A 26,527-nucleotide genomic window follows, 5' to 3' on the forward strand; every position below is an offset into this window, starting at 1 on the left:
CTTAAATTAACAGTTTTACTCCAGAGAAAGTTCAAGTCCTTGATACTGTAGTCCACATTTCTCCAGGAATTGGTATTATGTATAGTTTAAAACTGTTGTGTTTGGTATTCCTATCTTCACTTTCACACACAGAAATTTAGTAGATTTTACTATACAGTGTCTAGATTACCCTTATCACAACAGGTTTAACTTTCTGTATGCATTGGAAGTTAACTGTAGAGTCATGAAGCTGATAGAAAGATTTTGTGCAGCTGTCATGACATGGCTCTCATAAAAAGCCAATTTTAAAAGTGCCACTTAAGAGGGGGATTAGGAGGGCTTCTGCAGGCACTTGGATTGCAATCCTCAATTCCAGAAGCGCTCTGTTGCAGCACAGGCACAGGTACAGAAGACTGGGTTAGGGGTTGGACCACAAATGAAGAATCTCTTTGTCAAGATCACCACGTATTTCAGTTGTAATTTCTGGCTTAAGCAGGGCCCTAAATCATATTAATAGTTGAAAATTAGCCAAAAAGAGACTTGTCAAATGAAATATTTATATGAAGAATAGGGCTTCTTTGGCAGCTTCTCTTAGGAGAAGCTCTGAGCATGGTCCACATGTGCAAGTGGCTGCATGTCATATTTTTAAACCTCCTGTGGTCAATAAGCACCACGGATGTGTAACTCCAAAATGCCAGGGTCTCTATCCTTACAGCACGGACTGACCACCAGCTCACACAGGACCGAGCACATCCTGCTGCAGCCTTCGGGACGCGGGTACCGCTACAGATTGGACGACACCCGGGAGGGCAGCGGGCTGGGGCACAGAACACCCGGCAGGAATAGGAAGCGCGACCCTCGCTCTTATTTTCCCCTTTTCGGCCCCCACAGGGGTTGGGTACGACACAACAACAATTAAAATACAATTATTTGAGGACGCCCTGGGGCACCGGGGGTGGCGGGGTGAGGCCCCGCGGCCCCGCGGCGCTTGCAGCCGCGCCCGCCAGGGGGCGCCGCGCCGCCAGGGATGGCGCGGCCGGCGGGGCCCCGGCTCCGCTCCCGGCCCGGGGCCGAGCGCTGCTCCCCGCGGGGATGCCGTGCCCACCCACCCTGCCCGCCCGGCCGCCACCACCGATACCGCTCTCCGCGGGGCGCCCGGCCCGCAGCGGCTCCCCTCCGCCCCCGCCTGGGTGCCCTTGGCTTCCCCGAAGGGTCTCGTCCGCCTGCCCCCGCCTGTGCGGGAGCCTCCTCCGGGAGCAAAAGGAGGAGAGAATAGCGGCGGCGGCGGCAAGCGGGCGGCGAGCCCTGCTGGGTCGGGTTACAGGGAGCCACGGAGCGGCGGCGAAGCGGGCGGGGACCGCCTGCGGGGCGGCCGCCGTGCTGCGGGCGCCCCCCCGGGGCTTCCCGCCGCTCCCCGCCCCGCGCGGAGGCGCGGCGGGCGCCTCGCCGGGCCCCGCCGTAGCTGCCGAGCCGCGCCGGGCGGCGGGAGGAGGCGCGGGCAGACAGGTGCCCTCCTCCCGAACCGCTGCGCTCCCCGCCGCTGGCATCGCTGCCGCGCCGCACGCCGCTGGGCAGCGTCGCCCAGGCAGCCCCCGAGGTCGCCGCCGCCCGCCGCCGGGGGCAGCCCCGCCGCCCCGATGGCCCCCACCGCCCCGCCGCCGCCCCTCCCTCGCCGCCGCCGGCCGCGGCGGCCCTAGGGGCGTCGGGGCCCTGCGCTGCCCCGCGGAGGGGAGGCGGAGGCGGCGGCGGCGGGGCGGGGGCGGAGGCGGAGGCGAGGGGGCGGCGGAGCGGCGGCGGAACGCCGGCGGAGCGGGAGCCGGCGTCGGCGATGGACGAGTCGTCGCTGCTGGATCTGCTGGAGTGCTCCGTGTGCCTGGAGCGTCTGGACACCACGGCCAAGGTGCTGCCGTGCCAGCACACCTTCTGCCGCCGCTGTCTGGAGAGCATCGTCAGCTCCCGCCACGAGCTGCGCTGCCCCGAGTGCCGCATCCTGGTGGGCTGCGGCGTGGACGAGCTGCCCGCCAACATCCTCCTCGTCCGCCTCCTGGACGGCATCCGGCAGCGGCCCCGCGCCGCCGGGGGCGCCAGCGGCAGCCCCAGCGCCGCGGCCCCCACGTACCCCCAGCCCGCCGCCGCCCCCAGCGCCGTCGCCGCCGCCGCCGCCTCGGCCGCCGCCAGCCTGCGGGAGCTGGCGGCCGCCAGCCGCAGCGCCCTGCTGGGAAAGGTGGGTGCCGGGCCGGGGGCGGGCGGGCTGGCAGCGCGGCCGGGCGAGCGCGCGTCCCCGGGGAGCGCCGGGCGGCTCCGGTTTGCCGGCGGGACGTCCCGCGGGCGGCGGAGAGTGTGCGTCCGCGGGCACCGGCGTGCGCCTGCCCTGCACTTGTGGCTGGTGTGGTCACCCCCCGATCTAACGATGGGAGGCTCGGCCGGGGATGTCCTCAAAGTACTCTGGGCGGCCGCGGGCGGCGGGAGCGGCCGGGACCGCCCCGGGACACCCCCCTTTGGGTGGGCTTTTCCCGGCTGTGGGGCAGCTGCTGCACCGACCGGCCGCTGAGCCGCCCTCGGTGTAGCAGAGCCGGACGTGGAGTTATGAACCGCAGAGTGCCTCGAAAGCGCTTTTATCCGGGTTGTCGGGCTGCGCCAGGTGCCTGTCAGGTGCAGGCAGGAGCCGGCTCCCACCCTCGCTGCCTGCGGGGGAAGTCTCTGGGAACGCTCGGCCGGTCCCGAGCCCGGCGTGTTCCTCCAGCCCCGGAATTTCCCCCTCCGCTCCCCGGGCGCTGCCGGTGCGGTTACAACCACACAGAGCCCTCCTGACAGCCGGAACGGAGCGGGGTTTGAAGCTGAAGCTTCCCCTCTCAAGGGAACGTAATTTCATTTTTATGTATAAGGTGTGTGATTTATCGAAGGCGAGTACTGCAGCGTGTGCATTTATTCATTTAACTCTTCAATCGAGTGCCCAATCTCGCGCCCTATAAAGTCCATGACAAGTGTTTCATTGGCTCAGAGGGAACAAGATCAGTCCTCCCAGTGTTCTGTATTGCTCTTTCATGCGATCTGATAAAATTTACTATTGGACGTCTTCAGGAGACTTGAGAATGGAGACAGTCTTAAGACTGTAAATTAATCTCACTTTTAATGTCATATATATACTGGATATGTTTAATTGTCTTTGCTCTTTCACGAAATCCACTTGAGATATAGTTTAGTGTACAGCCTTTTGATTTGAAAAGGTCAGTGTAGAGATTCCTTGTGAAGTTGTATTGCTATAGTAAATGTTTCAATTAATTAATTTCCTACTTTTGGTTTGTTTGGGGTTTTTTCTGAGTACTACTGTTTTGAAGTTTTCCCTACAGGAAATGATGGCAAATGCCATACATTGTTTCATAAAATTCAGTTCTGGAGTTGGAAGTGAAATATGCTAGGCAGCATTTCTGGAAGGGGAGATCCTTTATTATTAAACCATAGTCTTCAATGAGCTTCAGGTATTTAATAATGACTTGTCCAATTTAAAGAAGAAAAGGCAATGGCATTCTGCCCTCTGCTTTTTTTTTTGCTTGTTATTCAACTAAGCTTAGTGCTGTAGCTTTGTCACAGCAGACGACTCCTGTCTTCTTGAGTTTCAGCATTACAGAAAGGGAAGTTTGCATTCATTAGGTAAAGTACAATATCCCATGGTCTGGTTTGAAGTCCAGGCATGCTTCTTTTGTGGGAGTCAGGGTTTGCTTGTTACACCTGCAGTGTTTGTGTTGGAGAGGCAGGGTCTTGCACCCTCACCGTGCTTTTGTGACCATTCAACAAGAAGACAATCTCTGGTTATCAAATCTTCACGTCCTAGTCAAGCTTGCATGTTACAGTGGTGTGCACATGTAAGGAAAAGCTTGATGGGGAAAGCTACTTGTAAATTTTTAAGGAAGTTGAATTTTCATTATTTTGCCGTAATTTGTCAGGCTTTTAAAAAGTTGCTTCCCTAGCCATTTTTGCAGATATCATGTAGTAAATAAAAACACGTTGCATTCTATCATTTTCTGCCTTTGATTGAATAGCACTTTGGTGAGCGTTGGCAGTTCTGTTGTCCATTTCTGTGAGTGTTGTTACCCATCTGAATTTGACAGAAAGCAAAATAACACGACCTGAGAATCACATTTTGACTGTTATGGTTAACAACTGCAATTCTTTTCCCTCTGCTGAGGTTAATGGGTGATTCTGGGGCAGTGAGTCTGCTGGGACAGAGTGGGTCTGTGAAACTGTTTGCTTGGCCTTTTGACTGATGGCACAATTTTATCCTGGAAATCAATGCAATGTGCTTGATCCTTACAAGGTTCATTACAGTGAAAGAAAGTCTGAACTAATCTGCTTTTAAAAAAAGCAGCAGGGGAGAATAATCCTCCTTGGAGCTGCTGATACAGCTGATTGCTGAGCAGTCCTGGAGACAAGAGTGCAGAACCTCTCTGTGTACTAAACAGTAGATGGTACAATCCAGGCTAGAATCAAGCTCTTTTTGAGGCTGATATGGAAGAGCAGAATTACATCCCTTTCTGCCTTTCGTTGGTCTTTGACAAGTCAGCTGCCTTGAAGAGAGCGGAAGTGATTCTTTGTGATATATATATGTTTCAGAAATTGCTGTAGATTTGCTGCCTGGGGCTTAAATGCAAATTACATTATTTTACTAATTATTACCTTTCATTTTAGATAATGCAGTATATAAAATAGGACATACCATTATGGGCTTTGTGGCTAGGAAGGAAACTGCTGATTGTGAAGTGTAATGGCAGAGAGCCAAGGTCACTTCTATCAGACTTCAATCTTGTCCAGATCCTTGGACCGATATGTTAGAATCACACCAGGGATGTGCTTCTGTGAGAGTTTTAATTAACCGTAGACAACAGAGCAGGGCCAGCCTCTGTGTTGCTACCATGCCTGTATTTTGCTTCTGCACCTTATACTTTGGAGAAGCTGTCTTTGTGTAGATGCTGTTTTCTAAAATCAACACGTTGTTTATCACTTGAGCAAAACTCTGTGGGGTTTGTATTTCTTTGTCAGGTCTCTGGCCTTTCTTTTCCTGTAGTTTGTCACAGACTTGGTCTGTACAGACTGCTGAAAGCCAGCGTAAGAGGGGCTGAGCTGGGGGTGAACTGGCACAGGTGCTGTTTCTAAAGTTGTCCAAGACCATTCTTCAGAAACACTCCTGAAATGCTGTAGGTGTTTTGAGATACCTGGTACACATCTTCAGTGTGAGAGATCTGGAGGTGGCGTGTACCTACTAATATATGCTTGTACAATATTTGAGATTCTATCAATATATAATGGTGTGTGACCTTTCATAAGCCAGTTAGTGACCCAATGCCTCTGTTTCAGCCTGTAAAAAACCAGTAGTCTTGTTCTAAATGATACAGCATATTTTGAGATGTTCATATTAAAGCTGTGTAAATGCAGAGTATGATATTATACATTATAAAAGGGTCCAACTGCTGAAAGAGCACACTGGAAGAATGGAGGAAAGGAAACCCAACAACTGTGTGCCCCCCCAGGGAATAGACAGGAGGCTCAGAGTGGTTTATAATGGTAGGCCCATTACTCACAAGGTTATAATTTATTGGCTCCTCTGTTTCCATTACCACTGTCAGATTGCTTGGGGAATTCAGGTTCTGTCAAAGTAAATAGCTCCCTTAGATTGTTGAGGCATTATGGTAAATCTGCCTTCTTTACTGAGTGTGGAGTTTGGGGGGGTTTTTTAACAATTATTGCAGTTGATCACTTAAATTTTTTTTCAGCAGTTCTTAAGATCTAATAGCCAGCTAAGTGCATGCAAGTGTTTAGTAATTTCCTCCCAAACCAGGCGTCTTCCACTCCAGGTGTGAGGCTTCCTCATACTACAAACTGAGAACAACATTTGCATGAAAAAGAAACAACCTAGAAAAACAAAACATGTCTCTTTTTTTCCCAGAAGAGAGAGCATGGCCGAAGTGATGGATAGGGGTGTGGTGCATTACCAGATGGGGTTGTAGGTAACGGTGGAGAGTAAGATGTGCATGTAAGGAGAATAATGGGTCAGCATGCCTGAGCCAAGTGACGGATGGGCTCCACTCTGTGTTGCACGGGATGCATCTCATGTGTATCAGCTTTGCAGAGCTATTTCAGCCTTTCAGGGGAAGGGCTGCCATTTGCTAGCCCTTGGCTTCACATGAGTGTTTTGCAAGCAGAGGGAACAATGCTAATTTGCTTTTCAGCTACTCTGTAGAAATTCTCCAAAAGAGACATTCAGTCACTTTTTAAGAGTTCTGCCTCATCCTAGGCTGGGTACAGTGGATTAAAAGAGTAGACGTCACAGTATTTCTCCACTCCCCTGTTTCTTTCCTTTTTGGATGCATTGTCTATCAGGTGAAGATCCCACCCTGGATTATGCAAGAGGAAGCAGATGGAGTTTGGCGTTTATATGCATTTATATATATCACAATAGGAATGTGTAAGGGACACGCTTTGTCTTGGGCAGAGGATACTCTTCAGCTTGCCTTTTAATGGTCAGACTTGCACAGACTGGAGTGCTGTTCAGCACTGTGCCATGTACATAAACCCAGGGACGTACCTTACTTTTGTTCATTCTCTTTGATTTATTTGCTTCTGATGCTGTAGTTTTGCTGATCTTGAACTTTGTCATAAAACCATCCAAAAAAGAGTGATGTTCCACATGTCAAAGGCTCTGATCTTGAGGATTTTCTTTTTGTCTGGCAGACGGCTAAAAATGTGTTTTGACACAGGAGATTAACTACCATACTAAGGGTATTGTGAAAAATACAGCCAGGAGTATTTAAAACCCCAGCAATTGAAGCTGTCCTCACAGAAATGAGTGAGCATAGGAGAGGGGATTGCTGAGGGGCTGTGTCAGAAAAATTCATCATTCACTGAGCTCTTACACTTTTCAGAAAATGTGCCATTTGCAGGTGTCATCTTCATGTCCATTATGTTTTCCAGAAATGGAGTATTTTTACTTGTGATTTTTACTGCGTGATGGTGTTATTTTACTTGCACGCTAGAAAAACATGATGTGACCCAAGAGTGCCAGTGCTGACAGTGGACTTTTTCTTCTGAATTGGGATGGCCAGCAGTGGCTCAGTCCCTATTAGTTTGTGTCAGTGGGACATGCCTCTGTAGGACTCCTCTTGATGTCAAATGTGAATGCTAAGTTTGATCCCTGCACGTCATCCTTCTGAATGATTCATGACGAACACTGGTAACGTTTAGCATATGACAGCATTCCATGTTCAGTAGTTGGTTACTCAAAGACGGATAGGCTTGCTTGACTCAGCCCTAAAGATTTTGTGCACGTTTCAACCCTGGCAATTTTTGCCCAGCTGCCCTAAAGCTCTGCTGTTGTTTCAAGGCACATGCAGAACGTGGTCATTGATGTCTAGTGAGCTGCATGACCGTTCTGAGCTTCACGTTTCCCAGATGAAAACTTGCCCTAGTAGCACTAGCCCACCCTCATGTGCTTCTCAATCTTCCGAAGGAAGCTGCCCTACAAACACAGAATTGCTACTAGAGAAGCTGGGTTTTGGGAAAATTTAAAAGTGCTGGCTGTATACACTGAAGCTACAATGGTTGTTTTCTGCCGTTGAGTGGGGTTTGGCAGAGATGCTGCACTTTGTTTGCGGGGAGCGTCGGCACAGGGATGCAGCGATGCACACTGTGTGTGGACTGTAACAGTACACTGTATTCCTTGTTTCTAATCTTATCAGTTCATGTTCAGGCAGACTCCTGGTTCTGGCTGGGTGCCCAACAGGTCAGACAGGCTGCAGACACTGGCTGTTAATGCCAGGTGCCTGTACTTGCAGGTCAGGGGGAGGCTACGCATGCTCTTTCTAGATGAAGCTGTGTCCAAACGATCAATAAGCTGCCACATAAAGTGCTACAACAATATTTTATTTATGCCATGGAGGATTTCTTTCTCTGAGAAGGTATTTTCTTATACAGTGGAGTTATTTTTGTCTGCTGTCTCATAATTTTAGCTTAATAATCCCATTACAATTTCAACTTGAAAAGGCTGGGTACTTCTTGAGTTTTGCACTGTTGTATTTATACTGTCTCCTCTAATTTCACTATTCTGTTCAACATTTCATGCTGTTTCTGTTAAGAAACAGTGCTTAAATTTCAGATAAAAACCAGGGTTTACTCTTGCACTTCAATGACCCACCTGAAATATCTTTGGCTGTGAGATGTCACTTTCTTTCGAAGTTGTAGATCATTCTTAGAAGCCTTTCCTTAAGCTTCAGAAGGCTTTATAACTAGTATAAATCATATATATAAATCAACTAACTCTGATCAATGTCTTTAAGCATTGCAACATTGTAATCGATGACCTCTAGAGCACTGGATTCATTCAGTGTTCAGGGACTTTGTGACTTCTACAGACCACAACTGCTGGGGATGCACGCGGTTTCAGCTTTCCTGTATTCACTAATCACATATCAAGCTAAATTTTTGCAAGCGTTTTCAATGCAGTCTTGTTAAAATCTGATATTTTACAACAGGTTTTCCCAGTCTGCCATGAGCTGTCATGGGAAGAACCCAAGAATAGTTTTAATAGGACATGAGAGCCTGGACAAAGATAAACTACAGGATTTGAGAAAGTTGCATGACCTTGGCGTTGCCCAGCTCCCACAGCAGCTGTGCTTCTGCAGCTGTGGAGGGAGTGACGGGGAGATACAGTGCCAGCTGAAAGCTACCTATTTATTCCTAGTTTTGCACCAAACCAAACTGCTCCTAATGACAGAATCCTCTTGCGTGGAGCAGCCTGGTACTTTGGCTGGAAAGTTACTGGTCTGACCATTATGCAAAAGAAAAAAAAAAAAAGGGATAATTAAAAAATGAGAAAAATTTCTTTCTAGTGCATCATGCAGATGGTCCTGGGAACAGGTTCTCCCCACATACCAGCCCCGTATCCTCTTTCTTTTGCTGGTTTGGATTCCTCTGACATCTTGAGCCATGCCTTTTCCTGACTGTATGGGGTGGCAAGGGGGGGGGTTGCTGATGGGCTAGTTTTACTCACTTGGCTCCGTTACAGTCTTCCTCGGCAGTAATGTTAAAATTGGTACCTCCTCTTTGGGAGAAGTTTTGCTTATGTTGCTAGAGGATTTCTGAAAAACCTTTAAAATTGTTTGAATAGCTTTAAAAAAAAAACCCTGAGCGCGTGCCTAATAATTTAATCTAATTGTCTCTGTATGTAATTTGAATGTTTTTATTCTGTTAGAAAGAACAAACATTAATTTAATGATACATGTACATGAAATGGCTTAGGGGAAGAACAGAAGTAGGGAGTATTACTTTTGGTATTAAAAAGACATTTTGTTTTCAAAAGCAGAGAGAAAAATGTAAAACATCTGGAATCAAGAGCACTTTCTGCCCAGTCTTTTGAGCATAACTTCCATTGGTTCCACAGAACTTGCTGCTCACTGATTGCTGTTAGCTGGGTGACCTGTGAACTCAGGTGATGGGCAGCTGAATATCTGCCCAAAGGAGCTGATGGAGCTCTTCAGGGGGTCAGCGGAAGGACTTGTCCCCTGGCACTGGGCTCAAGTCTTTCACATCTGCAGGCCAGCTATTGAGGGGTTAAATAGGGAAAACCTCACTTGGGTTTGTCTTATAACCGGTTTCTGGCACTTTCAAAGCATGGGTTGGCCCCTTCTGAAGTTTGGCTTCTTGTCCTGTCGGAGTGGTTGGGATTTTTGGTGCAACTGGTCTGTTTGCATGTGGTTGACTGAGGGCAGGGGTTTCTGGGGGATGCAGATCCTCATGAACACTTTAAAGCTGTTTCTGCAGCAGGTCTCCATCTTGTCCGATTTTGGAAATGGGAGGGCTTAGCTGTCTGGTTCACAGCACTGGGTGCCAGGAGAAGGAAGGCTGTGAGATTCACTAATTAAAAAAAGGGAGAGATGGAACTGTTTTCTTTCACCATGGTGTTTGCATAATATAATTTGACTCAGGAATGCTGAGGAATTTTTTGTCTGCTTGCAGTGGCAATGGGACAAAGGTGCAAAACCCTTTCCTGCTTTGCAGCTTTCAGCCCTTTTTTTTTTTTTTTTTGTTTTGAAGATACCTTAAGGATTTGTGGTAGGGAGGAATTTGTCCCTCATGTTGGCTGTCAACAGGAATATGATTTATCAGACAAGTGAAACTAATACTGTATATGGTTAAGGAGTGCCTTTCTGTGCACAAAAATGGTATTTATGAGAAGAGGTTGCTTCTTAGTCAATGCTTAGAGTGTCTTTCCACTGCTACAGCAACAAGCACAAGAGTCTGATTATTCAGGCAAGTTAGCATACTTTTTTTTTTCCAAGTTTTTTGAAAATCTGATGCAAACTAATATGAATTTGCCATTGCTAATTTTAGAGTGGTCTGCTTGTATAAGATAACAAATCCCAGTTTTACTTTAAAGAGAAAGTATTTTAACAGAAGGCTGGCGAGATTGTTACCAAAATGCTAATGATCATTTCTCCTACAGTCTCAGTTATTTTCAGAGGGAGGACTAGAATAGATACATAATCTGAATAATATTGATTTTAATATGTATTACTGTCTCATTAAGCTGTTATAGTCTTTCCCCTTCTGGACAAAGGTTCATTAATTGCTGCGGTTGATGTATCATTAAAATGGGTTTAGGTGCAAAATGAATAGAGGGAAAGAGAGATCTAAAATGTTGACTGTGCAGTAGTGGATGAACCTTTGGGTTAAGGTATTACAGTCCTAACCAAATGAAGGAGGCACTGCTGTGTTTGATATGCTGCCTCCTAATTGCCTTCCCTGCAACAGCCAAGAAGTTGGCCAAACACAGGCACTATTGTATTTACTTTCCTAAATGATCATTTCAGTAAATATTATTTAATATGTTTATTTGTGGATTACTTTCAGGCCAATTCCAATAAAAAAACTCCTCTGTGACCTACTATAAAAAGACATGATTTTATAAACTTACTTTTTAATTTCTAAATTAATTTTGAAACAGCTTTTAGCAGGCTGCCTCTTTACTGGCTGCCTTCATGTGTGTTTTGAAATGCTTTTATTTCAACCTGTACCGGGTTTACAATATTGTCATCCTTATAAGCAAATCAATATGTTTTCATTTCCAATAACAGCAATAATTTATGAATTTGTAGTTATTTTAATGCAGTGAAGTAGCAGGAATTAGAGGGAAGTAGAAGGAAGATTTTGCTTTGATTGTGTTTTGATTGACTTCAACTAACATCTAGTTGTCTGTAAATACAATACACACAAATATAGGCATGTATACTATATATATCTATATCTACATATATATCTATCTATATATATATAGATATATAGATATATATCTGTCTCCCTGAATGTATTTTTTTTTTGTCAGAAGGGCCTCTTCCATGCATTCTTGTATCCATATCCAATCCAGTAAACTGTGCATTATTGTCAGACATGAGTGTGTGTTGTGTCACAGTGCAGTGGCTGGTCTTGCCACATCTCTGGAGGTGTGCCCATGGGTACCCCTGTTGCAGAGCACGTGTCCTTGAGGGATCATAGGAGTGCACATATGCAGTCTCCTCTTGCACCCCAAAAATACAGATCTGTGCTTGTCATGTGAGGGAGAAGGGATGCCCAGCAAGGGGTTGGCAGGGGAACGGGTCCCAGTGTGCTGCAAGGCACCTGTTCCTCGAGGATGCTGGGACGTGTCGTGACAGGCTCTTCTGATGCTCGTTGCTGAGCATCCTTGTGATTTCATGCTAAAATGTCACGAGATGAGACACAGAAATAGCACAGACTTTCCTGGCAGAAGTGTGATCTGCAGCATGTTGAGTGGGCACAATGCATCAGCGCCAGGGCTGCTGCTCCTTGGCCAGCTCTGTGTGGGAAGGGTGCAGCACTGTGGAAGAGGTAGATGAGGACATCTTTGTGTTCAGTCCAGAGCATCTTGCATTTCAGCCAAGAGTTTTTGTGTGGAGAGCCTGATTCTTTTGCGTACGCTCTTTCTGAAACAAATCATAAACCCCCCTTGGAGAATAGAGTCATACACACGTCATAAAATACAGTGAAATAGTAGTTGACAAACATGAGATGAAATTTTTTTGCTTATTCTCTTCTGCTGTGTAGGTAATTATGGTGTTAGATTTTAGTAGGAAACATCTGATTATTTGTATTTCACAGTTATGCAGCAATTTAAAATCTGAACCACTTACACCTTTTTAACAATTAGTAATTTTTTCGTAAAAGGAAAGCATGTTACCTTTGATCTATAGTGCATAAGGGAAAATTCATTTTTTCCTAGTTAGAGTTTTATTTGTTCTTTTGATAAACACAGGACTTCCTTTTATGTGCAGTCAGTCTCACTTTTATCTGAGTGTAAACTTCCATGAGGGTCACTACTGTTAAAAATAATTCAGCACATTTTTAAGAAGGGACTGTGTAGGTTTCATGATCTGTAATAATCCTCATCCCTGGCTTCTAAAACCAGGAAGCAAGTAGCTAAAGGGAAGGTTGGTGTCTTCCTCCCTTTGTCTTGTCAGCAGCATACTACAAGAAGTACAGAGCTGTTCAGAGCCACATTTGGTGGTGTTCAAGAGCAACATTTGCTTTCCAGTTTCTCCACTTTTAATGTTTGTTTCATATGAATTTTATACCGTTGAAGTTGCTGTTGCTAAGAACTGGTTTTGCCTGTTGTATTAAAAAATCCCAAAACAACGAAATACAGTATTGACTTTGCTGCCTTGTGCAGTGTGCAGAGCTGAGAGACAAGCCCTGTCTTCCCCCACGAATGAGAGCAGGAAATAGGTTTGGTGCCACAAGTCACTGTGGTTGTCTGGGGGACTCGAGGCAGTTTGTCATGCTGTTTAATGCATCTCCTCTCCCAGCTGTTTCACCCACCTTTAAAAAGTTACAAAAAATAGGAATACCAGAAGCAAACTGCTTTGTTGGTGGTGGTAACAGAAGATCCAGGGAAGGATCTGTGTCATCATGCCCTTCCTTCATCACCATTGCAGACATCCAGCAGTCAGGAGTGGGCAGGAACAGCCTGTCCAGGGGCTGGGCTCTGCTTCTCCTGTCCTCTTTCCCTCTCCACATGAATCCTCACTTTTCAGTGGGCCAGGGCACCTTTCTGTGCCTTCACTCCTGCTTGTTGAAGTTTTAACCTCCCAAATTAGCACGTCCTCTCTAGCCTATATTGCAGAACCCAGCTTTCAGGATGTGCATTGTCACCTTTTTTTCTGTGTGATGAGCTCATAGAAGGACCCAGAAGATGAGCTTCTTCCACATGGATGATGAAATGCTTCATGAGTCACTGGGGATGCTAGTAGTCAGGGACCCTGGGAGAGGGGGGTGCTTGGTGGTAGCTAATGACAGGATGACTGTACCATGTAGAGTCATACTGAAAGGCGGCATAGGGCTAGGCAGAAAATGAGAGAGGATCATTTTGGATGTTTGGTTTCCTATGGGAGTAGGGCTTGTGTGATAAGCCTAATCTTAAAAATATGAGGGGAGTGTTTAGGGAGAATTTGCCCCGACAGTTTTGTAGGTTAGTATTCAAGTGCAGTCAATAATAACACTAATAAGATTTGGAGGCCATGTTGAACTTTCTAAGTCTTTGTACCCCTCTGTCTGAGCTCAGAAACCTCTGCTGCACCAGGGACATGATCAGCTGCTCCCTCATTGCTGCAGCAGGAAAGGAGTTGGTGGGCTTGTGCCATCGTGTATTTGTCGTGAAATTAACGCTCCCTAGACTCAGCCTGCTTTGACCACTCTTCACACAGGCCACCACCTACTCAGAAAACAGAGGCAGGGGCAGTTGTCCCCGGCCAGTAAACACGGGAGGAGAATTCAGGGTGCACAGAGGTGACAATAAAAGAGGCACAATACCAAGGGGAAGAGGGGATGTTCCCAATGGCTGATGTTCTTCAATTCTTTGTAGTTCTTTGTTTTTCATCAAATGAGGCTTAAAAATTCCAGGTGGTATTCCATTTGTTCCAGCCTCCTTCATGTGTTTTGGCTTCTTGTTAGTTAGATTTTATACAAAATAGAAGTTTAAATTATTCCATTCTCAAGTGAAGGGATGAAAGGAAATTACCTTAAATTGCACTAGGAGAGGTTCAGATTAGATATTAGAAAAAAAATTTCACTGCAAGAGTGGTTAGGCATTGGAGCAAATGGAGTCACCGTCTCTGGAAGTGTTCAAGAGGCATCTGAATGTGTCACTTGGGGATATGGTTTAGCGGTGATTATTGTGGTGCTGGGTTGATGGTTGGAGTGGATAATCTTGAAGGTCTCATCTAACCTTGATGATTCTGTGATTCCCTCAGGAATACCCCTCATGTAGTGGGTAGCTTCTACACTAGAATGCTGCCCTGCCAGAGGGGGCCTTTCCTATTTAAGTTGATCATTTGAGATTAATTCGCCTGGTTATGAAAATTGTGGGGAAAGAGGTTTTTTTAGGATCTTGGATGTAGGAGAAGCGTATTTCCTTTAATACTCCCTATAGCTATCGTCGAGAGACTTTTTGTTGATGCAGGGGCTGGGGTGAAAGGAGCCTGAGCTCACAGTTAAAATAGGAGATAGCAGGAAACTGGGTAGAGCTGAGTTCCTCAGCTGGTCTGATGCTTTTTTGATGAACACGTGCTTCTTTGATTGAGTCAACTGTTGAGTTTAAAGTTGTGTATAGTGATGCTGATTCCCCAAATCAGTGATTCCTGTTCAGTGCTGGTGAAATAAACAGAAGCCAAACACTGAGCAGGAACTGTGGTCAGCCTGAAGTTGTTTCATTAGTTTGTAAACTCAGAGCAATTGGCAGTGAGCAGATAAAGATCAGAATGAATCTCAGGTAAAACAGTAAAGGTTACTTCGGGGGGGGGTTTTGTGGTTTTTTTCCCTCCCATGAAGAGTTTAAAAGAGCATTAAAAGATGCCTCTATAGCAATATTTCATTTTTTGATGTCATGTAGCTGCAGACCCAAGAAAATAGTATGATGAGGAGATCCTGATCCTTGTAATATTCAGTATCCTAGCTGTTTAGTAGCTTTGTCTGAGTGAGCTTCAAATAAACACTCTTCTGGTTTTTATGGCTTTTTTCAGTAATTAATGAAGGAATGTGAGTAATCTGCTACTTGGCAGATCTGCTCTTTAGGACTCTGACTCTGTTTGGTGGGAGGTGTGAGAAATCACTACCATAGTAAGTAGCAGTATCGTAGCATCTCAGTAGAACCATTTTTGAGAGTGTTGGTGGAATAGTTGAGACTATTGCTGGAAGGCAATAGTCTCCTTCCTTGGAAGAAAAGCTTGAGAAACATCATTCAAATAGCTTTGCTTCATTGACCTGGTGAAAATATTATTCAAGATAATGGTTTGCACAGATGGAGTTGCTATATTACTTCACTGTAGGTCTGTCAGGTGTTACTATTTTCTGCTCTGCATGCCGTGAATAGATTTGTTTTTTCCCTCTTATTTCACATATTTGCTTTCTTTGCACATGCAAGAAGCAAAAGGAAACAATTCTGCCAGGAATAAAGGTCTCGCATGGAGGCTGTGTCCTCGTCACCACATTCCCCATGGGTTCAGGCCATGGAGGGGTTTGCTCCTGTTGGGGTGTGGGAGGATGCATTGTGTTTTCACTCAGGCTTGATGGGGGTGACAGCTTAGGAAACCCCCGTGGCCCACTCCGTGCCCTTGTGGTGTCCCGTACTGCTGGTGCCCTTTGTGCCTGAGCAGCAGCAGGACAGTGTCCCCATTGCCATCTCCCCTTGACATTGTCTCTGCCCCATTGCCATCACCCCTTTGTCCCAGGACCCTCTCTGTGTGGGGCAGCAGACGGCCTGTGGAGCAGAGCTGTTTCTGAGCTCCTGACACTCCCTATTCATTTTGCACGTGAGCAGCATTGGAGCAGAGATGGACCAAATGAATGGCCAATGTCCAAATGGAGATGTGGACACCATGTGGTGTTCCTTAGGGTTCTTTATTGGGACCAGTACTGTTCAATAACTTTTTTAATAATGTAGACAGTGGGATTGAGTGCACCCTCAGCAAATGTGCTGATGGCACATGTAAAGTGGTGCCATTGATATGCTTGAGGGAAGGGATGCCATCCATAGTATCCATGACAGGTTTAAGGAGTGGGTCCATGTGAATCTCACAAAGTTCAGCCAGGCCAGCTGCAAGGTTCTGCACCTCTGGCAAACACCACTATCACCACAGACTGCGTTACAAAATGGACTGAGAACCACTCTGCCTAGAAGGACTTCGGGATACTGGTGCATGGAAAGCTAGGCATGAGCTGACAATGTGCGCTTGCAGCCTGGAAGTTCAGATGTGTCCTGGCCGGCATCCAAAGCAGCATGGCCAGCAGGTTGGGGGAGGTCATTCTGCCCTACTTCACTCTCATGAGACCCCACCTTGAGTACTGTGTCCAGCTCTGGGGTGCCCCATACAAGACAGATATGGACCTGTTAGAGTGGGTCCAGACGAAGGCTGGAGCACTTGAGGACAGGCTGAGAGACTTGGGTTTGTTCAGCCTGGAGAAGAGAATGTTCCAGGGAGCCCTTATTACAGCCTTCCAGTACCTAAAAGGAGCTTTTAAGAAAGATATATAGAGACTTTTTTCACCAGGACCTGTAGTAACAGGATAAGGGTAACAGCTTTAAAGTGGAAGAGGATAGATTTAGATTAAATATGAGGAACAAATTCTTTACTGTGGGGGCTGATGAGGCACTGGAACAGGTTTTCCTGAGAACTTGTGGCTGCCCCATCCCTGGAAATGTTCAAGGCTAGGCTGGATGGGGCCTGGAGCACTCAGGTCAGTAGAAGTGTCCCTGTCAATAGTAGGAGGATTGAAACTAGATGATCTTTAAGGTCCCTTCCATCCCAAACCATTCTGTGATTGTGTGACTCTATGACCAGAGAATGAGCACAGAATACAGGACGTGAGACACAGCTACAGACAGTGAAAAGTAAATATTGTAAAATACATGTGTATGTTTTTCATGAGGTTACAGTAGTTCACATATCTACTGTTGATTCTCTAAACATCTTGATGCAGTATGAAGATGCTGCAAGGAAAATTGTATTTTTGTGCTGAATGGTTTATTTGGCTATAATGCTTCCAAATTGAATACAGAATTGAATAAAAATGGAGTCATTCTCTTATCTTTATTCCATCACAGCTTTGCTGCAGGAATTATTTTGATTTGCAGAAGAGTTTATAGTGGAAAAACCGTTTGACATTCATAACAAATATAGTCTCATCTTTAATGGATTGTTTAAATTTTGCAACGTGTGTTCTGTTTCTGAACAATAATAGTAAATTCTTGACCTTATGTTACAGCTTGCAGTTCTCCAATAAATACAGGAATATTTAGTTAATGTTTCTTAACTCCATAGAATCCTTCATAGAAAATAGTAAATACCTGTGCTTCCTTTGTGGATGAGAAGTTAAAGCACAACCAAAGGGACCCACTACCAGCACGGCAGAACCAGGGAGTGATCACACGCCTCCAGACTTGAGCACTGTGCTGTTGTGGCACTTGATGCACTCAAGCTCCTGTCATCATCCTCATGTTTGGAAGGAGCGTGACAGACATTTCACACGAGTTCCACCTCCTTTGCTGTGTGCTACAGCTTTCTTTGGCTTATAGCCAAGTTTAGTTACTGTAGTTGCTGAAATTGTTTTCCTGTTCTATTTCCTAGTATTAAATTGCTGTAAAATTAACTGGAAAACTACTATTATGTACCCTGTTTCTTTCTTTTGTCTTCACGTTCTGGGTATTTTTTGTTTGCATGTGTTTATTTTTCCTTTATTTTCTCTTCTATTGCATCTGTGAAGCTTTTGTTCTCCATTTTCATGTCATTTGACATATGAGAGAAGCCAAATAAAATATTTCACTTTTCTGTTTCAAGTTAAAAACCAGTTTTTATGCTGAACAATAACTGTATTACAAGGAAGCCTGATGTGCCCTCAGTGCTATTACAATATGTTGAATAAAAGGTAATTTAATGGAAACAGCAGAGTGTTTGAAAGTTCACTGCATGAAAATTGGATTTTTGCCTATTATTTACATTGCACCTTATTCATATTTAAGGCCACAGGGATTATCATCCTTCTTAATGGCTTTATTTAATAAAGACTTTGCATTTCACAGTATAGGATCTAGCACGGGCTTCAATCTGTTATCAGGATTTCAATTAACTAGCTTTAGCTTCAGTTGACCTATAAATCCGATAAATATATCTAAATAATTAATTTGCTTTTACTGGCTGATAGTGGCTACTTTTAAATACAGCTGCTATGTACTCAGCTGCTGAATGGTATAACCATGCTCGTAACTTGCTTTTATTCTTATGATTCTGAAGATTACATATGTCTATTAAAGTGACTGGCTAGGTCAGGACTGGGCTCTCAGTTTAAAAGACCTGGTGGAGGGGTTACAGTTATGGCTGAGAACCATTGCAGCTGGGATGCAAGTGCGCCTTGAGAGGAGAGGCTAGGAACAGGTAGATGTTGTGGATCAACACATCCCTTAACTGGAGTGAATCATCCTTTGATTGTGGTTACGTATATTGTAAACCAAGGGTTGGATATAGTCGATTCTAGGGTGGAAGAGTGGTGATAAATACAGGAGACTGAATGAAATTCTGTTGCTCTTACATTTGGGTCTTCCTTTCATCTATGAAGAATCGTGTACCCGTGTATGATGTATGTTAGTATGTATGTATGCAGTCACGGTTGGGGTTTTTTTTGAGTGACATTTAAATCTTGCTAAGCACACAAAACAAATAATGATGTTAATTTTTTGCTGCATCCTTTTGGGTATTGAGAGAGACTGAAATTTTATTTTAAGTGAGCATTATAAACAGACAGGCTTGAAAAAGGGTGCCTCAAAAGTACAGATATAGGGTCTACCACTTCCAATATTTCCTCCTGTAAATTCACTTTCTGCACACCAAAATGTTAATACCCTGAAATAAGGAGTCAGCCTCATGCTGAGCTCCGGGGACAAAAGAAGTACCAAATAATTAGTTCGGTAGGACTCATGAAGCATGAACAGAGAGCCAGCCCAGACACCCACTAAAGCTGCCACCCGTGCCCCAGAAGAGAAGAGCAGTCCATGAACACAGAGCCAGCCCAGACACCCACTAAAGCTGCCACCCGTGCCCCAGAAGAGAAGAGCAGTCCATGAACACAGAGCCAGCCCAGACACCCACTAAAGCTGCCACCCGTGCCCCAGAAGAGAAGAGCAGTCCATACCCCCGAGCCGTGGAGCAGCCGTGCCAGGCTCGCTCTCGGTGCTGCACACCAGGGTGCTCAGCGATTCATTCAAGACCAGCAGGATGACATCCAGACTGGCAGCTGTGGAAAAGCACTGTTGATCTGAGGTTCCTGGTCTTTTCTAAGGTATTCCAACTGGCTCACGTCCTGAGGACTGAGGATTTGAGACCTTCAGGGACCTGCAAAGATCAGGACACCAGTCGAATTTAAAATGCTTAACTTACAATACCTAAAGCTTTAATGCTATTTTCTGCCTATTAATGCATGATTAACTGAGTGTATGTACTCAAAGAGAAATGTAATATTTATTAAACACAGTTAATTTAGACATTTTGGCTTTGGTATGCAAAGATTATGCATTTTTCCCGGGAGTTATGTTAATTATTTCAGCATGATAACTTTAATTTTAAAAGGGTTTTTCTTTGCTGAAGGGAGGGTTATATATGCATGTGTACAAGGAGAACTTTAATTAAAATTTCTGTTCTCCATTGTTTCAGGAGTTTAAAATGCACTTTTTCCTCTTTGAGTCAAAAAGACTGTTTAAATTTACAGGGCCCAAAGGGTTAATGTATGAAAATGAACACATTCAAGGTTATATTGCTGACAGCGCCATTGTGTTGGCAAAGGAAAAAGATGAAACACAGCCTCAATTTACTTCTCTTGCTAAATAGTATTTTGTTCTGTATTGTTAGAAGAAATGATTCCATATCTGGAGAAGATGGAAAACATGGAAATCATGATGCTGCCTCTGCTGACCTTAATATAATTTTATTTTTAACTATTTCTCTCCCAGACCTCCTGAAAGGCTTGAAATAGAAACAGGTCTGTTTTTCAGAGGAAGGTCTGAGAATTTGAAATGTGAGCCTCATTTTTGGTACCTACTGCAACAGATAAAATATGGGAAATTCTCCTAATGTTTGTCCATGCATCTGGACACTGGGAAACTGATGCTCTTAGATACATATCCCATGAGAAAATAGGGTATGTTCAATAAGTTTGCAAAATATTAATGAATTGGTGCGTTTAATTTAGCCAGGGTATAGGAGACTGTTGCCAGTGTTAGAGAATTATTGAATAAACTGGGGTGGGGGTGAGGGAAAGGCAAGGTAAGAGTTTGTGTTAAAGCTGTCTATTTCTTGTAGTTTCCTACATGTTCTGAAAACTTCTATGAATTTGAATGGAAAAGGAGAAACCCTAAAAAAAAAAAAATCCTTTTCTTTCCTCTTATGAGATGTTGTTTATAGGACAGTTCTAGTAAAAATACAGCTGGTGTAAATCAGTACTTGTACGGAGTACGCTCCAGCCATGGAGTATAACAGCCCTCCAGGAGAACTCAGAAGGGACAACAAGGTAGCTTCTCTCCTTGAAACCTATGATCAAGATGCTGTAATCGTTCACTTGTGCCTGCACCGCCCTCTCCTGTTGAAATTCTCCCAGAAAAGTCCGGAGGGAATAAATGCCTCTGCTGCTGCAGCTGTCTCAGGTTTCCTTTGGTGGTGCTCTTGACGGGGTTGTCACTTGTCCTTCTGAATATGTGAGGATTTGCCACCCAGATGTTACGTGCTGACCCAGTAGCCCTTAAATATCATGTACATCAGCAATACAGGTCAGGAGCCACATCACTGGTGGTTAGCTCATCTGCTAACCACCATCTGGCAAAGCAGCAAGAAGAAAAGCAAATAAAGAAGAATATAAATGTTTTGATTGAGAAGTTGTATTTTCCTGAAGGTTGATAGCAAGGGGGTCAGTCTATTAAGAAGGAAAGTTTGGTCTCACTTCAACTCACTACCTCAGTGAACCTTTGTTTTGTTATTTTATTTCAATACGAATGTTGCTATTTTTACCTTAAAAATAACAAATACTGCTGATAGGAAATGGTCTGCTAAGACAAACATTCATCTACAGCTAATAGAAACACTCTATTGCTCATTCTGTACAAGGCACACACATCTTTCTCTTGGGTGTTTATATGTTTTTCTGCTATTTGCCAGTGGAAAGGCCCTGGCTCATTTCTTTCTAGTGAATTATATTTTGATTGTCTCATTTCCTACTAAAGTGAATAAAGTTGATTTGGGCATACACAGACTGTAACTTCTACACATACCTCTGCTAAGATGTGGTGCATATTAATAAAATTTCTAAAATTATCTTCTACTATGAACTTATTAATGCACTAAAGCCTTCTAAATGAGTTCAGAATAAATAACAGGGTTATTCACATTTAATACTTCTTACCAGGTACATTTGTATGAAGGATTGGAAGGAGGGGGCAACATGCCCTGGGTTTTTAGCCCAGGTAGTGGGCCAGGGGACCAGGACTCCTGGGGGTGTTGAGGAACAAATACACCTGGTAGGATGAAAACAGCCCAAAGGGTCCTTAACTGGTACCTGTAAAGAAGTACTGAAACAGGGCTGACGTGCCTCACAGGCTATGTAGAATAATCTGGGTCTGAATATGAAGAGTGTGTCCCTGCACATTGCTGGTAGATCACAGTCACTGAGTTTTTGAGGTTGGCAGGGACCTCTGGCGGACATCAAACGCCCTGCTCCCCTGCCACCGGTTGGCAAGGAACATTAATGGAGGTACTGAACAGCACATGAAAGCAACAGAGACTGTGCCAGGTCATGGCAGTGAAGATAGTGGGTTCAGAAGTCAGCAGTCCTTAAGACTGTAAATCTGTTGTTCTTGCATTGTTAGGATCCCTCTTTGTTAATCTTTAAAGGATGCTTTTGGCTAGTTTCTTGGTTGGGTGTGTGTTTTAATGTTCATATCTGTGCTGTCAGCAATTGGAAGCAGAGCTGGAAAGTGCAACCACTTCAGCCACTTAGATGTGAGGTTCTTTCCTTCAGACTTTGGAAATTGTCGCCTGTCCTGAAAACTTATAGCTTGTCTTTGCTTTAGGGCTACTGTGAGTTAATCTGAAGTATTTATAGCTATTACAGTTGTTTGACAAACAGGTTCAGCCAAATAAGAGAGAAATCAGTAGAGCAGATTAATAGCAGGAGTCCTTTGTTTAACTTGGCAAGACTTACCACAAGCCATGAAAGCAAGCAATCACTTTGTCAGTAGTATTGAATAGATGAATATTATAAACAAAGAGGCCACCAAGTCTTACAGCCTAGTGTTCCTAAGAAACAGAAGGGCTTGCCAAACAGCTTTAGGACTAAAATATAGGTGTTTTATGTATTCAAAGCATATGGGGTTCATAACTGTTACTCCCTTTGGTATTGGTCAGTTTTCTGAAAATACAGGAAGGGAACAGGTTTTGAAGGAGCCCAGACATGACATGCAACCCATCTGTTTTTCTGAACCATTTCTCTAAATTAATTCCATTGCTTTCCAAGTAGAGTTGATACTAGGATGTTGAAAACAAGAGTATTTCAGAACCAATTTTGAAAGCAGTTCCCAGCAGCCTGTTAGAAATGCAGGTATTCTGACGATAATTCCCCATTCCCAAGTGGGGTATTCACTTAAGGCCCTAGTTCAACAGAGGCTTTAAATGCATAATTGTGTTAATCTCTGTTACTACAGTTTTGCCTGTGGTTAACTCTAGTAGTGTGTTGTCAATTAAACATGTTTCTGCTGTGTCCTCTGCAGAAATAAAGGGCTGACTTGAGGTTAGAGATAATTTCCTCTAAGTAGCTACTGAACTCTGTTCAGGCTGTACCTGTCTGCATCTATTTAGCACAAGGCAAGGTGGTGACTTACGTCCTCCTATCAGGAATTGTTTAAGAAACAGTTGAAATCTTCCACTTGATTAATTCATAAAACAGGACCTGAAGGAGTTAGGCAAAAAGCAGTACTATAAAATGTAGTTTTGGGGTTACTGCTCTTTGTCAGCTGTTGCAGGGACAATGAACATTGCAAGTGTCATAGGCATCTTTAATTATATATGGCCTACTTCCTGAAATATTTGTAAGAAATGGAGATACGAAGTGACAGTTCTGGTTGGAAAGTATAAAGGTTATTCTTAAATATCAACAAGGTGATTTCCCCTACCAGGTTCTCCATCTAGCAAAATAACTGGATTGCTGTGTTTACAGGAAAAAAATGTCAAAGCTGTTCTTTCACCCGTGCATCTTCTTTCACCCATGCCTTCCTTGCCATCCCACAATAACGATTGGTGGAGATGTGTCTTAAAGTCCTAAGCACTGCAGGTGTGAAAAAGTCCTGGCTCCTTATGAGGAGCCAGGGAGTGAAGACAGTGATTTATAGGACAACATAAGCATTGCAGAATTCAGAAGCAAGTATACTCTTCAGTTTTAAGTTTGATGAGTCCTGTGAGCCCTGCAGGACTGGTCCCCGTAAACCATATGGTTAGCAAGTTGTGCGAATTCCAGTCTGAAGCAAATGTAAAAATAGAACTGGGTTTAGCACTTTGTTTTTTACTGCCTGTGCTTACATTAGGATTGTGTTAGGAACACTAAACTTTTACAGCTGGCAACAGGTGGAGGAGGATGAACAGAAGGACTGTGTTCTGGATGTGAAAGATGCAGATTATGGCGCTCAAAGGTGCTGCTGTTTTAATGACAAAACTCATTTAAGTGTGGCCCAGCAGTAACCCCCTACAGGCAGTCATCAGTCATTTCCGCGCATTCGAGACTGCCACTGGCTCGGTGTTCGTCCTGCTCCCAGCCCCTCACGTGCTGGTCACACAGGGGTGCTGGAAGGGGAGGAAGGGTGAACCAAACAACTGCAGTGTCATCCTAGTCCCCCCATCTCTGGGGAGTGCCTTTCACTGAATTTCGTTTCTCATTTCCTATGCAAGCAGGGAACAACCTCTCTGCGCTACCAGCCTGCACTGCACACTAGCTGTTCAGACATGGCAGCATTTGCTTGAACCGCTGCTGCCCTGTCCCCTGCCTTCTCTGCAGGTTGCTCACGTTTCTCAATCCCCGACACTAGTTCAGCTATATGTGACCCTGCAGTGCTTCCTCCCTGTCTGCTCGGTTATGTTGTTCACTGCACATGCCCTTATTCGCAGACATATTTAGCTGCAGTCATACCAAGTCTCATTTGGCCATCTTGAATGTTATTTTGAGCCTATTCATGGTCATTTTTAGGAAAAGATCCCAAACTTAAGCCTTGCTTTAACCAGATGACTTACTTGGACATTTACTTGCAGGATGCCCGGTGTTTACTAATTCTACCTAGTGGCTGCTGTTGTCTTACCAGCAAGTACCTTGGTGCACGTGGTGCTTTGGATGGTCTTAATAGACCACTCCTTCTTCAGGGTGACACACCGTGACCCAGCAGGACCCTGATCACTTTTGGTGCTTCCTACTAACTCACATGACCCTGCTAAAAGTGGGGTAAAGGCATTAGAGCACTCTTGACCTGTGCTTGCCAACACTATATATGTGAATGGAACTACGTGGTCATTGCCTTCAGCCTTCTCTTATGGGAGACAACTGCAACAAAAAAGTCATTCTGGAAAGATCCACAAACCACTTGTCTCCTGATGGCCTGATTCAGCAGAGGCTGTGAGTCATTTAGCAGCATTTTTTTATTAAATGTAAGATCAAAACTCAAAGGAAACGGTAGGAGCAGGATGAGCCCTGCTAGTGTTTACAGATCCCTAGGATAGCATGGAAGAATCCACTACACTATACCCAGATATCCAGGAAAACATCAACATTTCATTTGACATTAGCATGGGAACAGAGTATGTCAGCCCAACATGTGAGGGGTTTTAGTGCCAGGATGTTCTGAGCTGTGCCCTGCCCAGCACCATTGCTCCAGCTGTGGGAATCTGGACACTGCAAAACCTGTATTTAAAAATTGTCACAAACTGGCATTTTGTGAGCTGCCTCCTCCCATGACTTGGAAGAGCAGCTGATTCCCAGCAAGCCTCAGCATGTGACTAGGCAGATTGCTGCTTTCTTACCCATTTGCAGCCCTTGGAGTTCTGTATGAGGTCAAATTGCTCAACCAGACACTTCCTCCTGCACCTTCCCCCAGCGTCATTTTAGGTAAGTCCTTGCTGGCATGAAGAGCTGCAGAAGTAGTCTCAGGAAAAGAGTAGTCCTGAGCATGGGGCCTGCCTGGCTGCATGGCATGTAAGCACTTGGTTGCAGCTCTTAATTAAAGCCTGAATGATGATGGACCAGAAGGGGTTTTTACTAGGCCTCTTGGGATTTTTAATTTTTTACTTTTTTGTAATAAGGACAATAGGAAATAATTGCCAGTTGTCTGCATCAACAAAGTCTGGAGCAGATGATAGGGACAAGCTGCTGGATCTCTAATCTGTCCTGGATCACAGCAGTGCTCCAGGTGTCTGGTAATGGAGTAGTCAACGTGTTAGATCTTGTCTGATCAGCAAAATGTGAAGGAATGCTGGTGGTTTATCCCAAATATTATTCCTCTGCCTGCTTTGTGTGGCTTTAAGTATACATGTGCATATATAGGGACAATGGAGTTAAAATTTTTTTAAAAGGTGTGAATTCTCTGACTTACCATGAAAGTTCAGCCTGGAGTCTGGCTGTTTCATTTGTAGAGATACATTTAGGAGGAGGGAGGCAGATGTCATTTTCAGGCAAATGGGGTGCTCTGCTGCTGTTGGTACCAGGTACTTTGACAAGGGATGAAGGGCTTTTAATTTTGTGACAACAGCTGTGCTTCGTAGAGCAGTTGGCATGAGTTGTGGAGCCGGAAAAGATTGTGATCCTTCTATGTGCATGTTCAGTGATGAGTGTTTAACACTGATGTTGGTAAGTAAATCTCTCTTATGAAAGGCAACCTTTAAAGGAAAAAGAAAGTCTATCTGTTTGCAGCCCCAGACCTGACAGCACTTTGGGTTTCATTATTCTTTATCTGCAGGCACCATTCTCTGTAAGAGATCCCAGTTTCTCTTACACCTGGTGACACATTACTCTCTCAGGAGTCTGTAGGATATGTGTGTTTTAAAAAATTATGTGTATTGAAGTTTTACGGTAAAGGCATCACGTGTTATATTTTAGCTGTGTCAACCAAGGGGAAAAACATTAAAAAGAAGGAAGGAAGAAAAAATTACATCAGAGCTGAATAATTTTTATACTCGATTGTTTCACAGTAAAATGTAGTACAGCGAGTGTGTGTAATTTACCTCTTCTTGTTGACTCCCTTTGCAGAACTGTATCTGAATCATTTCCTGTTAGTGAATAAAATCAAGAGGCTTTCAGGGTTGTTTAGTCTGGACAACTGGGAGTTGGTGTAGCTAATGTGTTCCAGGAGGTTAACCACTGTGAACTCTCTTGTCTGAGCCGTTTCCCTTTTTTGGGTGGTTTTCTACCCATACAGTTGCCTTTC

General features: G+C 44.5%; 1 protein-coding gene across 1 annotated transcript in view; it reads left to right on the plus strand.

Moving 5' to 3' along the window:
• The first annotated feature begins 1,739 nt into the window (after positions 1-1,739).
• The window catches only part of SH3RF3 (SH3 domain containing ring finger 3), a 244,917-nt gene continuing 220,129 nt past the window's right edge, over positions 1,740-26,527 (plus strand). Inside the window, exon 1 of the mRNA XM_032100460.1 lies at positions 1,740-2,203. Within this exon, the coding sequence (XP_031956351.1) occupies positions 1,808-2,203 (396 nt within the window). The 5' untranslated portion in view covers positions 1,740-1,807. The remainder of the gene's footprint in view (positions 2,204-26,527) is intronic.

The sequence above is a fragment of the Corvus moneduloides genome, chromosome 2 (assembly GCF_009650955.1).
Source record: "Corvus moneduloides isolate bCorMon1 chromosome 2, bCorMon1.pri, whole genome shotgun sequence".
Lineage (NCBI taxonomy): Eukaryota > Metazoa > Chordata > Aves > Passeriformes > Corvidae > Corvus > Corvus moneduloides.